Here is a 13,726-nt window from a genome sequence, read left to right as displayed (position 1 = left end):
TGTGTATTTTACCAAGTCTTTCAGAGATATACGAAAAACGAAAGTATTTTACAAAAATACATATATGTATAATACAAGTATTATACAGGGAAATGCTAACTAGGGTAGAGTAGTATAAAATACAAAGACACTCCCAACCATACTGTATTATAAGGACATTAACTAATGAGACCATGAGCTTTAGCACTGTTGAAAGAAAACCTCCTTCCCCCTTTGATTAAAAATAAACAAAAACCCAAAAGAAAAGTCAATCAGTAACTTCTTTTCCTCAAAGCATAAAAAAAAAAGGAACAAATAACAAAGAGACAGGATTTAGGAAAACAAAAAGATCAACTATGGTTGATCTCGTATCAAAAGGTCCAATAGAGATAAAAATAAAAGCATCTCCACTGCTTAATGGAAAACTTCCGGGCAATCAGTTGGAACATATAAACATCAGGGAATATAACATTTTAAAATCAAACGAATCATGTATCGAAAAAACAGTCAATCGAATCAATGCATCTCTTGTTCAAATACTTTACATGTTACTCTATTGACAAAATTATTCAAGGAAAAGCATGAAACCCACTCCCTTTTTGTAGAAGACAAGATCCCTACATATTTCAAAAAACAATGAAGGCTACACGCCATTTAACCAGGTTTGACAGAAACCCTTGTGCAAAAGTTGTCCGACTTTTATGTATGGAAAAAACACAGCGAGTGAATACAGGTTGACTGGACTCTTGTCCAGTAAAAGAATTTAAGGCCAAAATTTTCTAGAATTATAATATAAGGATGGGGAAAAGAACCCCTAGCTGAGGTGACTAGTGAAAGAAACTGATATTCACCCAAACTTAGGATCAACAAGATCATTAGATCCTGGGACTTAAATGAGACAATTAGAAGGGAAGGGAGGTTGCAAAAAGGGGATGTGTCTTGGCAATGGGGAAAGGCTGCTGTCCAGTAGACATGAACGGCGGAGGCACACACAGCTGAAAAGCTTGGGCTGCTGCAGGTCCTGCATTAAATAAGGAAAAGAAAGCAAAAATTACCCAAAGAGAGATTCAAAACGTGGAAGAAATTCAGACCTGCTGTCATTTGAAATTTAAATGGTGAAAGTTACATTAGCATCCATGAATATGACACGAAAAAAAGCTATAATTTTGTTCCTCAGGATTTCCCTTAGCAAATAATTCACATTCAAGATTTGTTTTAACAAAGAAATTTTTTTTTTTTGGAGCAGAAACAGAAAATACCTCGCAAAATAATACAGATGCTCATTAACTTTCATTTTCATTGTCAAATGAAGATTCATTGGGAACTTAATAACTTAGTCCATACCTTGGTGCTTCGGAAACTGGACCTGATGTGGGGTCAACACAGGACGAGCAGGCAGTGGTGACATAGCCGTTGCACCCTGAACCAAATCCTTCAATATAAGATGAAGGGAGATCAATAAATTTGAAATAAATGATACAAAAATCATTACCACCACAAGTCTTCTTACTGTTTACTTTTATTGTTATCACATTTTGAAGGAATATTATTATCATTTTTGTTGTTGTTACTGTTACTACATTACCCATTATTTGTACTCGGCGATAAAAAATATTCTTTTTTATTTCAAAAATAATATGACGGGGCTCATGGCACATAGACAGAAATCAGAATAACTTGAGTAGAATGTATCAACAGGTGCGTCCTGCTACACCCCACAAGTGGACTAAAAATGAATATTTCTTAACCACTGAATAATTAACATACCCTGTAGAGCATCAACTTCAGTATATACTGTAATACTATTTTTAGCCAAACACAACTCAGTGCAAATCTCCAAAAGCATCCAGGTACCACTTCAAACTTAACTAATTAGAAATCATATCATAAGACAGCTTCAATCATAGGACCATGATCTTACTTGAGAAACTGGATGCATGTATAGAACCTGCCCAAACCGTCCAACCATAACCTAGACAAAGAGGAGAGGGTTTAGTAAATCAGCAAAATAGAGTAAAAGATTTATCCTGATCCTAAACCACCGAAAATAAGTTGACATAAAGATGGCATTAATGTCGTTCAATTACTTACAGCTTGAGAATTTGGATGCACATAGGTAGGTCCAGCCTGAACAGGATACCTAAGCGTCTGCACCCTGCTTCCCACGTGTCCAACAATCTATATCCAGAAAGGGCAACCAAAGATGAATCCGAAAGTTCCACAACACCTCTCTCTTATATATTGTGTATTATATACAATTTTAATGCATTATAACAAGGCACATACCATGCTCTATTCCTGTGTTATTTTAACCATTGGATTTTCATCCTAGGACTTGTATGTATCTCATTGAGATACTAAATGTTGTCAGTCTAAACACTCCTATATGTAATCTTCATTTCCTACTCACAGGTTAACACAAAAATCAATGTTGACCAACCATTGGACAAAAAACAACATAATATTCAAATCCCTACAAAGCATTTTATATCTCAAACAAATGTAAGCTATTGGATTTTGACCTAGTGATTAGTGATAAGAGATTTTTGTGTTCACTAGTGAGTAGAAAAGATCATGACTACACACACGCACGCAATTTTTATCTCAAACTCATTAATAAGAACAAAATCTATGTTCACTGGTGAGTAAGAAATCATAACGGTGGGTGTGTGTGTGCGTGTGTGCGTGTGTGTGCATATGTACATTGTATAAATATATGGGCAGACAAGCACTGGTAAGGAGCTAAATTAAATAGTCAATCTTGGGCCGTAAGATCACTTTCCAAGGCTAAGGTTAAAACATTTGTAATTCAAGTTGTCTGAATGCTTTAATCTTGAATCTAATGGTCCAGGATTGACTACTTACTTTATCTCCTTATTTTAGTTACTAAAGAATATTTACATAATCAACTCTACAAGTGTTTATAACGCTAACTCTGCTACGCTAACGCTGCTAGTAGTTATAAGCAGAGCTTTCACTAAAAGTCAAATTTCATATAATAACATCAACATGAATTCTGTATTCTATGATACATTCATATAGTCATCAATCCCCAATTCACAAACTACTGGAACAAAATCTAACTGCTGATATTCAAATAAAAGAGAAGTTATTGGTATAGAATTTCATGTCCACCAGTGAGTAGGCTGAAGTGCACACACCCCCATTATATATATATATATATATATATATATACACACACACATATATAGTTGTTGTATAATACGGTTAACTGCACTTGCGAGTAACCAGTTTTGTGTCTGGCCAGTCACCGCTCACAAAACTGGTTATCCGAAACTGCAGTTAATCATATCATACAAAGACTGTACAATATAGATTGTATCATATAATAACCCGCATATGAATTTAGAAATGCCTATGGTACATACAGGTTGTGAAAATTGAGAACCACTGCCACCATGTCCATTGGTGAAATTATTGTACGGGACCACCTTAACAGGCACAGATGAACGAGATGGGAAAGGATTTGATCCGACTTCTGGCTGAGCAGCAGGAACAGCTACCACGGGGGAGTTGTTTGGTATATAACCCATGCTCACCACTGTTGGCACCGAAGGAGGGGTTGATGTTATGGGCTTTGTAAAAGATGGAGAGAATGTTTTTGCTCCTGGGTTGAGCTTAAATTCCTAAAAGGGAATACCAAAGAAAAAGGTTATCAACTTGACTATGTAATTAGGAAACACATCATCAACTTTAAAAAATTTATTAACGCCACCTCATAATATACTAGAGTAGTTGCACTTGGGATCACCAAGCATTAAGTTTCCTTAGTATTAGGACGCTAAACCCATAATCTATTAGAACACAATTACCAGCAGAATTCAACATAAGCTTCTTAGTGAACCAAGTGACGCATAAATTAGATAGCAATAAGGTGACCAACCAATTCTAACAGAAGAATATACAAACCAATATAAATAAACATTCAAGTTGAATTTAACATGGTTCGTCCAATTATAGTGTTACCTTGGCACTTCTATTAAATTCTGGACCCTGAGGAGGGACCATTTCAGTTGATGTTGCCACCAAACGTCGACAAGAAGCATCTGCAGCTGGATTAAATGAAGTTGAGACACCTGAAGAAACAACATCAGAAGAAATGTCTGCTGAAGTTGTCCTTTCACAGCATTGATTGTCTGAATTAATAATTACAGTAACAGGATCACAAGATACTCCGGAAGGCAATCGCTTTGATGTCATCTTTTTATCATTAACTTTATCAGCCTGCAGAAGCATTTTGCACTGATAAATACAACGTATATTAGAATGTGACAGAACAATCTTAGCAGCAGTTATCATTATATACAGTTTCTTCCCTATAAAACTCTGATTTATGTTTGAAATCATTAGGGGTTGATGTTATGCACCTCTTATCAAAGTGGCTTTTCTGCATATATCTTGAGTGCTAAAGTTGGCCATGTTTTTGTTCTGTTCAATAGAATTGTTCCTTGTTTTCTAAAAATGAAAAACAACCTCTTAAATTCCAAAAGAGATGTGGTCGAGTAAATATATGATGTCAAGTACAAACTAAGGTATAAAGTAGACGGATAGAACCATGCCTATAGAAAAATTTACCTCTGATAAGTTCATCCCTTCACCTTTCCCATGTTCAACTTCCATGGTATTCCCACCATGTTTCGGTGGCAAATTCCTCCCTTCATGTTCCTTTCCAGCTCCTGTGGAGGTGACGCCATGAGCAAGTCCATTGCCATTTTGCATTGGGCCCCTGCTAATATAAGTAAAGTATGACTACATACTATACATAAAATCGAATTGAACAGCAATAATTGAGCAACAGATTATACAAGGGTATCCTTTCCCGTAGGAAAAACAGGCAGTAGCCATCTGCCAGTATAATCAGTTTCTATGATGAACAACAACTGACGACAACATATTTTCAGTTGAAACAGAAAATATGAAAACCTCTTTTATTCTCGAGACTTAGTGCAGATAACAATCCATACAAGTCCAACACTGAGACAATACCTGACACCGTTCATTTTCTTCTTATTTATGGCAGACTCAATTAGTCCATATAACAATCCATACAAGTCCAACACTGAAAAAATACCTGACACCGTTCAATTTCTTCTTATTTATGGCAGACTCAATTGGCTTCTTTGCATCATTCTTTATACAAACATCAGAAGGAACAGTACCCGCAACAGCTTCAGTTTCGTCACCAGCCATATTTCCAGCAACATCAGCCGCTGGAAGCAAAACTCCCTGAATGATGCATAAAGAGTCACATTTACCTACAGCAGATTGCTTAAGTTGTTTTCAAAAAATATAATAGGAATGACATGAACTACATACCTTAGCAACAACTTGAACAAGGTCACCTGAGAGAATTACTAAAGTGTCAATCAATGTCCCATTTCCTACATTAGCATCACTCTTTCCCTTTTTAGTCATCCTTGCTTTCTTCAGAACAATACCTAAACAACACAAACACCAGAATGAATCTCAATCAGAAGTCTGTGTGTGAGTGAGTGAGTGACAGAGCGAGGGCCCATTCTAAAGTTTAAAACACACGTCCTGTGTCGATTGCTAATTATACTTCAGGATAATTGAATAAAAGCACATGCACACACAAAAGTAGTGGTTACACATAAAGATCCAGTTTTCTCAAATCCAATATATCTCAATGCCTTAGTTCTAGTGTACATTCTCCTATGGTTCACCCTTTCTCAGTGAAAATGAAATCAGAAACACTCATAAGAAATCCACAGAAAATGAACTGAAAACCCAACATAACAGTAAATGCCAGATCAAATACTTCCCATCCATCCCAATCTATAGGATCACCATAACCAGAAAAGCAAAATGTGAACCCAGATACAAATCCCTCAAAATAATAAAACCCAGATACAATACCGGCATAATATTAAAAACCCAGAAAGAGTTCTGAGAAATTCGCCATTTTCAAAAACACATTGAAACGACAACAAAGATCAAGAGAACCCACCGTATTCGTTCTCCACAGAGGCGGTGTAGAATATTCCAGAATAGACAGAGCCGTCCTTGACGTGAACATCGACTGGGAGACCAATGATGCACATGGTGGCAAAAAGCAAGGCCTCACTTAATGAAGAAGAAGAGACAGTCTCGTCGTCTGTGAACTCTCTGTTTCTGCAACCCATGTTTCTTTTTCTCTGCTTTTTCTGATCCAGCCCAATTTCTCTGACTACAAGTTTCAGTACTTCTGTGTGTGTGTCTACGATTTTGGAGGGTTAATATGGAAGGGGAAGAGATCTGATGAAGCTGGGCGATGGAATTCGAAAAGGAAAATCACTTTCTTTTCTTGTGCGGCAATGCGCCTCTGTTCATAAACATTGAACAAGTTCCCTTTTTTGTTTGTTTCTTTTTACTTTTTCCTACGATACATACATGTGATTTTATTTGTTTTTGTTTTTTATTTTCTCTTTTTTTGATACTAATTCCTTCATTTATTACAAACCCTACACGAAATCAGAACGAGAAACGATCGGAATAAAAGGAGTCGAAATCAAAATGAAGAATGAAGTTGAAATCATGCATTTCTTTTCCTTCATTCTTTTTCCAGGTAATTAAACATGTCATTGGTGTATATATGTTATTTTTTTCTCAAAGATTTTTATATTGAGAATATACGAATTTTATATTAAGAATTTTTCTCAAAGAATTTCTAATTATATATATGTCATTACTTGTTTGTTTTTAATTGATATTAACCTCTTAGCACGCGTTTACATGCACACAAATTGACTTTAAAAAAATTATATTGTGATGGAAAATTTTCTAGAGTATACCAATTAGGATACACCTTCACTGCTATTCTTTTTCAAATTGCAATTGTCATCAAACGGGTTACATCATGACTGCTATCAAAGATAACAAATTCTGTAAGTATGTTCTATGCATTTGAATTCGAAGTCCAAGTATATATAACAGTTGGTATGCCATATCTTTCATATCAAAATTGAAATTCAACATATCATTTATGTGACTTATCACATTTTTGTTTGTTCCTGTTATGAGCATATCATTCACATATAAACATGTAATGTCACAACCGTTATATAAATACATTTATCACGTTCATTGTATAATCAAACGCTTCATGTCATTGTTTTGGTATTAGAGCCTATATGATGAGTTAACAAGTTTACATATATTTTTCTTGTGACCTTTCACCACAAAATTCTCTTGTTGTTCCATATACGTTTCTCTGTCAAACTCATTATTAATTTTTTTTAAATACATATATTTGGTTTATTTCCAAATTGTAAATGGTTGCGATTATTATTAGCACTCACATAAGTAATTGGTGACTAGTGAGTAAGTATCAAAGAGGTCTAACCATTATTTTTATACTTGTCTATAGTACAATATGATTTAAATTTCTTTTTAAAAATCCATTTATAACTAATAGGTTTGTTACTTGGAGGTACGTCAACCAATTTTCATGTGCTATTCTATAAAGTGGATTCAATCTCACTTTGTATTGCTTCCTTCCAATAAGGAGCTTCTAGTAAAGAAATAGTGTCCAACCTTCTTATTGGGGTTTTTCATCCTTTTCCTCTCCTTGGTTCCAAGAGTTGTTCTTGGACACTAGAAGATGCATTATGATCAACATGATTTCCATCATGTGTAGCATGACTATCTTGACTATGATCATATGCTTCTATATATATGTAGTGGATCTATCTTTACCTTATACGAAAAAAAAAAATATTGACAAAAATTCAAGATGAACATATTTCATAACTGGTGGAAACTAAACACGATGATTGCACGCATTCCAAATTTATGCACTACGAACCGATATGCTATAATATTATGACAAAATCATACATATACAATCCACGGTTTTAGGTCCAAGCATTTTACTTATGGAAAGAGGAACCTAAACTTTTGCAAGGTAACCTCACACTTGGAGTGTCTTATATGTGGGTAATCAGTGTGTTCCACACTGTAGAATTCTACTTATTAATTAGGCTTCTTTTGTAGAAATTTACTCCACATGACATTTGCAATGAGTTAAGCTTCACCCCACATGTGAGAGCCCTAAACTATTTAAATGGAAATAATGTGTTTTTACTATCCCATTTATCGAGGAGTATATGGTACAATTATATGATGTACAATTTCATGGAAAGAACAAAGTTTTGAAAATTATAAATACGACTTAAACATATTAAGGGTTTCATTTTTGCTATGCACTTATATACATAGCATTTCTTATTGCAACCGTCTTTTCCTCCGCCTGTTGGTGTAAATCTAAGAAATTATTGAATTTCTTAACATTTTTTAAAAATTGCCTTGAAAAGACTTGTTCGGTATCTTACTAAGAAAAATGAATTTAAAAATCATGATTTTTTATTTATTTTTAAAATATGAGTTTTTAAATACGGATTTTAAGATCTAAACTAGTGGCAATTAAGATCATAATTCAGGACGGCTGAAAATCCTAAGTTTTAAGGTATCCTTTCCCAACAAGCATTCTTCCTTGGTATCCAAATCAAATCACCCACCAACATAATGGATAGCTTGTAGCTCATCGGGTTTTACCCTTCATATTCCTCGTCCTAATATTAATGTAAAATAAACCTAGCTGCCTAACACAACCCAATTTAACTGATTTAATTGATCTATCTACCGAAAATTAATCAGATCACATTGTTTTACTTCAAAAAAGACATCCAGATGTGAGAATATGCAATCTTTTGACCAATTGCTCGTTTGGAAGTGCTTCTTTAAGAAGCACTTATAAGCACTTCTACCAAAAGCGCTTTTATTATAAAGACATTGAAATTTTCATAACAGAAGTGCTGCTTGGAAAAGCACTTGCGAGTGTTTCCTGAAGAAACACATGACAAGTGCTTCTCCCAAAAACGCTTATATGGCCTAAAAGCAATTCTAAACATTTATGTCAAACGCTATCAGAAGAGCTTTTGATTGTCAAAAAGCGCTTTTAACTATTCTAGAAGCACTCCCAAACAGGCCCTAAGGAAAACAATCCCATGTCCAAACCCCTACTCTGAATTCATACACGCCAAAAATACACGGGTGACCAAAAACAACTAACAAACAAGCTTAAAAGAAAGAAATGATGGTGCATACAACACGAATAACTGATTAACATATTAAATTGCAAATGACATATTTAAAGTGCACTGTCTCCCGAATCTCACTCGAGGCAATGAAAGGATGGGGAAGGAGGGAAAAAGAAAGCATGAAGAAAATGACAAAGATAATGTTAAAGTTGATACTCGACTCCACAACATCATACAACAGTCGTACTAAAACCGCAACCTAAGATGCACCAGAACATGATGATACCCAGCTTCAGCCTCCAGGGCAGGCAGCTACAAATCACTGCAACCATAGAAACAAACTCATGTCATGAACAATTCTAAATCTCTACAGGGCAAGGAAGCTGAAAGTAGTGATAGTTACCTGCTGTTGCTGTTGGTAAGCACCAGGCTGCTGGTAATTTCCATAACCATGATAGCCTCCATAATACAGGTTAGGGTCTTGGGCAGGAGGTGCATATGTATACGCATCATATCCTTGTGGATATCCATAAAATCCACCACCACCACCGTTCCACTGTGCCTGATCTGGTTGGTTCTGAATCAATCAAACCAGTTAAAAATTATGGTTAGCATGCATACCAGCAAAAAGTCAAAAAATCATAAGGTCACCAATAAAAACCTGTTTGCTTGTAGGACTGCGGCCCCATGAAAGTCTAATACTTTGTCCTCCTAATTGGGTTCCATTCAACGTTCCCAATGCTTGCTCTGCACAAGATCTGAAGATACATGCAGACAACATAAGCACGTACGAGGATTATTTTCTAAGGAGGAAAGAAATGGAAACTTTTATCTAGACTATAAGGTGCAGAACTGTTACCTATTACCAAATTGAACAAAACCACAACGCTTGCCTACTGGTATCTTCACATGAACTAGCTCACCAAACTGGCTGAAGACTTGCCTCAACATGTCATCATTGACAGAGGGATCCAAACCCCCAACAAATATCTGCACTCAAATGCGTCAGGGGTTACTATCATGCAGAAAGAAATGTACAATGCAACATCAGGACAAACTACCCACTGTTGTATTATTTGGATCAGCCTCGCCTGGATTTCCTTGAGTACTTGGGTAGGAAGCTGCAAATAAAGAACACATAAGCACTAGTATATGTGATGTTAGGAATCTTAGGAATAGTAGCACAGACAAAATTTTCTGCAGAATGATCTGTATCATCTGGTTAAGCATTGAAGAACTCTGGCATCAATCTTCACCTTGTTATCGTGGTTCTCAAACTTGTATTCCCAAAACCACAATCAATTTATCAAAGTAACAACACGTCACTTGGAATTTTGCATGACATATGACTTCCTTGCAACTTACCCATACATTAAGGATTTTAGATGCACGCATTTCTATTAAGGTTATACACTTTATTTTTTATTTATTTATATCTCCTCCAACTTCATACTGGCAATGTGGCATGGAGGATTTCACTGAACAGCTATGGTAGCATATAACATGATGTGCCACCAACCAACAATAACAAGTGCATTGCCTATTAATTATCTGAAGAGGGTTTTTTTAAAAATTTTTTTAACAAGAAACTATGGCCATAACAATTATCAAGAGGGCAAAGTACAATCAGATTTGGTTGGATAAAGCAGAAATGAAAACCCTACTAAAGGCATCCTCTGTTCTAACTGTAGATTCTTTCATGGGTTAAAAAAGCAGCAAACTGTAGCTTTTTATAGGCTCGAAAATGTCCCATACCCTTATATGGACATGGGCAATAAAGCCTCATTCTGGGGTTCACACTAAATACTGACATCTGCAATAAAACTTATTTTGGGTTTGAAAGGAAGATCTTTTACCTAAAAAGCTGCAACATATGGCTCCTAAACCTACACTCCAACCTTCAAATCAAATTATATTTCCATGCATAAAAAGGTATCATAATAGAACAGAACATCTAACAGCTAATGGGACCAGACATGCATTTGAGTCTATTACACATAACACTAAGAAAAATACAGGAAACGTAATAAAATAGAGAACTAAACAAAAGAAGGAACCATAAAAGTAGTGAGTTTACAACCAAAGTACAACTTAAAATGGAACATACTTCAATCATAATGAGATAGATAACCAGAAACAAAAAGATGTAGACAGCTCAATTTCTATACATGAAATTAAATAGGTCACTCAAAAAATTTACAAGCAATAAAACAGATCAAGTACACTCGATCCGATAGGAGTCTAGATGAAGAACTATTTCCAAATCCTGGCCCAGTACAATATTGGGATGGTCACCTTATGGAAAATTACTAAGTGTCATTTCTACCTTAAAACAAAAATAAGAGTGGCACCACAAGGTGCAACAAAAGAAAATGTCTTCAAAGATTTAAAGGTATTTTGCATTAAAATGTGAACTACTGCATGGGCTACAACTTATAGTTAGCATTTAATGTAGATTTATATTCTGACTTAAGATGAAGGCTGAAACGTGAAACCACAGAGAGACAAGGGCCACAAATTTGGGAACAAATTCTATCCTATCAAACATAGAGAACATTGTGGAACCGATCCACAAAGAAAAAAAACAATGCTTCTTCAAAGTAAGCGAAGTATTAAAAGAAGGATATATAAACTTCGGAAATTGGAGTAAATGTAAACCTGATTGGTAAATGGAATAAATGTAAACTCGACTGGAAAATGGAATAAAGTAAGCCAGACTGGTAAATGGAATAAATGTAAAGCTGATCGGCAAATGGAATAAATGTAAAGCTGACTGGTAAATGGAATAAATGTAAAGCTGACTGGAAAGGTAATTCTTGAGTAGCATAGCAAATGCCACGAGAAAAGAAGAAGCTTATGACATAAACAAAATAACTGACCTAAAATGAGGCCACGCATTAATGTGGAATCATTTCAGCTGAAATCAGTTCCAGGCCCCCCAAAATGAGAGCCTCTCGGTGTCCTGCTTTAAGACAACATGAGTTCTACATAAGTCTTTGCATGTTTTAACATAATTAAATGCGCCCAAGTTTACAAAGGAAAGTACTCGAAGGAAATGACTAAGTTCCGCCAATCTTCAACTGAATAACTGAAAGGGTGCCAAATTTAGAACACTTCTGACAATTTCACCTCGAAAGTATAAACTAAAAGCCCTACTGCAACTTACCAAACCATGATTAACATAAAGCCCAAAATATTCATAATGTAAAGTAGCAGAACAAACATATAAGAAAAAAGCTAACTACAAACAAGCTGCAGATACAGGTTCAGAAGCTTTGTATAGTTATTACCACAAAGCATGTGCAATATCTAACTAGGAAACATACCTTTCTGGTATTGCTGTCCACCACTAGCTGGTTTCTTAGTAGCAGCAGGGCCAATCCGCATGGGCCTGGTAGAGCAATACTGACCATTCATCTCAGTCATGGCTCGCAATTGCTCACCTTCATCACCAAACCTAACAAAACCATATCCCTTGGAGCGTCCAGTGGTCCTATCAGTGACAACTTTTGCACCCTTAACAGAGTGATAAGCAGCTCTAAATGTCTCTTGAAGGAGGTAATCAGTCACATCAGCAGCCAAATCCCCTACAAAAACTGTAAAATCCGGACCATCATCCTGTCGCCTCTCGCCAGCACCTAGGGTTGCCCAATTCAGTCGGAAATTCTGCTCCGTGTTGGGCATCAGTGTTCCATTGTATTGCTGCAAGATCTGCTCAGCCGCACTGCGAGACCTAAACTCGATAAAGCCATAACCTTCTGGCAAAGCCGTCTGCTTATTACGGATAACCTTTGCAGTCACAGCCTACAAACACCTCAAAAGCCACAATGAATACAACATAATGGGATACACGGATCATACAAATAGTCCACACAAAAAGTACCAGAAATATAAATAAACAGCAAATCTCAATAAACAGTTCTGTAGTTTTGGTCGAAACCTGGGCTCAGGCATCTAAAGTTAATAGTTTTATTGTAATTTTTGGTTTATAAAAAAACCCAGTCGGTAAAGTCATTAAGAGTTATGTTCTTTGTTCTTCTTTCAAATCACATCTAGAAATAAGCCCTAAATTCCAAATTTGAAGTACAAAAATATTCATTCACATCCAAGCAGAACACAAAATTGAATAGCAAATCACATAAAAGTCAAGCCCTAGATATACATGCACACATAAACGCACAAAGTACAGATAATCACATAGGTGCTTGTGTAACTACCTCTCCGGTGGGACCAAAACAGCTGAGGATATAGTTCTCGTCCATCCACGGCAACAAGTCACCGATCCAGAGCGAGCGGATCTCATCGGGGCCAGGATTCTGTGTGGTCGCGTACTGCTGCTGAGGTGCCGGCTGGGCCCACCCAGCCTGTGCCGGAGGGGCTTGGCCCTGCTGCTGCGGCGGCATCATCATCCACTGCTGCGGCGGCTGCTGCTGGTATTGCTGCTGCGGATCTGATGGAATCTGTTGTGGGACCACTCCTCCTGATGGCTGCTGCATCATGGTGAAGAAAGGCGGGTGTTTGGGTACGGGATAAGGGTGTCCTCGTGGAGGAGGAAGAGGGATTGCGGCGTGGTTTGGGAACAGCGATAACCTTAATCCCGGATTGGGTCTGAGAGAGAGGATATTTTCGGGGTGGGAGGGGCTTATATAGGCGAGGGTTGTCGAGTGACACGTGGGGATGGAGGATAG

The 13,726-nt window shown here is 36.6% G+C and overlaps 2 protein-coding genes across 9 annotated transcripts; both read right to left on the bottom strand.

Moving 5' to 3' along the window:
* Positions 1–438: 438 nt before the first annotated feature.
* LOC103326469 (uncharacterized) lies at positions 439–6,366 on the bottom strand. 6 transcript variants are annotated; one of them, XM_089048585.1, is made up of 10 exons: positions 5,969–6,366; positions 5,317–5,438; positions 5,072–5,226; positions 4,576–4,729; positions 3,967–4,242; positions 3,369–3,626; positions 2,071–2,157; positions 1,901–1,951; positions 1,324–1,411; positions 439–1,000 (listed from the first exon to the last, which is right to left on the bottom strand). In XM_089048585.1, exons 1-10 carry the CDS (start codon positions 6,141–6,143, stop codon positions 882–884), a joined length of 1,485 nt encoding a protein of 494 aa, XP_088904711.1. In that variant the 5' UTR covers positions 6,144–6,366; the 3' UTR covers positions 439–881. The 6 variants fall into 6 exon arrangements, with proteins under 6 accessions (XP_088904711.1, XP_088904715.1, XP_088904712.1 ...); XM_089048589.1 differs by having other exon boundaries at positions 3,967–4,224; XM_089048586.1 differs by having other exon boundaries at positions 4,576–4,726.
* A 2,686-nt stretch (positions 6,367–9,052) lies between these two features.
* On the bottom strand, positions 9,053–13,664 carry LOC103326470 (polyadenylate-binding protein RBP45C). Of its 3 annotated transcripts, XR_016125156.1 has the most exons (8): positions 13,256–13,664; positions 12,365–12,842; positions 11,918–12,000; positions 10,104–10,159; positions 9,898–10,028; positions 9,700–9,796; positions 9,442–9,615; positions 9,053–9,360 (listed from the first exon to the last, which is right to left on the bottom strand). XR_016125156.1 is itself a non-coding variant. In XM_008228700.3 (7 exons), the coding sequence occupies exons 1-7, from the start codon at positions 13,535–13,537 to the stop codon at positions 9,358–9,360; spliced, it is 1,221 nt and encodes a 406-aa protein (XP_008226922.1). In that variant the 5' UTR covers positions 13,538–13,663; the 3' UTR covers positions 9,053–9,357. The 3 variants fall into 3 exon arrangements, 2 of the variants coding, with proteins under 2 accessions (XP_008226922.1, XP_088904317.1); XM_008228700.3 differs by lacking the exon at positions 11,918–12,000 and having other exon boundaries at positions 13,256–13,663; XM_089048191.1 differs by lacking the exons at positions 9,053–9,360; positions 9,442–9,615; positions 9,700–9,796; positions 11,918–12,000 and having other exon boundaries at positions 9,894–10,028.
* Positions 13,665–13,726: the final 62 nt, after the last annotated feature.

This window comes from Prunus mume, linkage group LG3 (assembly GCF_029339155.1).
Source record: "Prunus mume cultivar Tortuosa linkage group LG3, ASM2933915v1, whole genome shotgun sequence".
NCBI classification, from domain to species: domain Eukaryota; kingdom Viridiplantae; phylum Streptophyta; class Magnoliopsida; order Rosales; family Rosaceae; genus Prunus; species Prunus mume.
The sequence above is the reverse complement of the archived record's forward strand: the minus strand, read 5'-3'. Positions and strand labels throughout refer to the sequence as shown.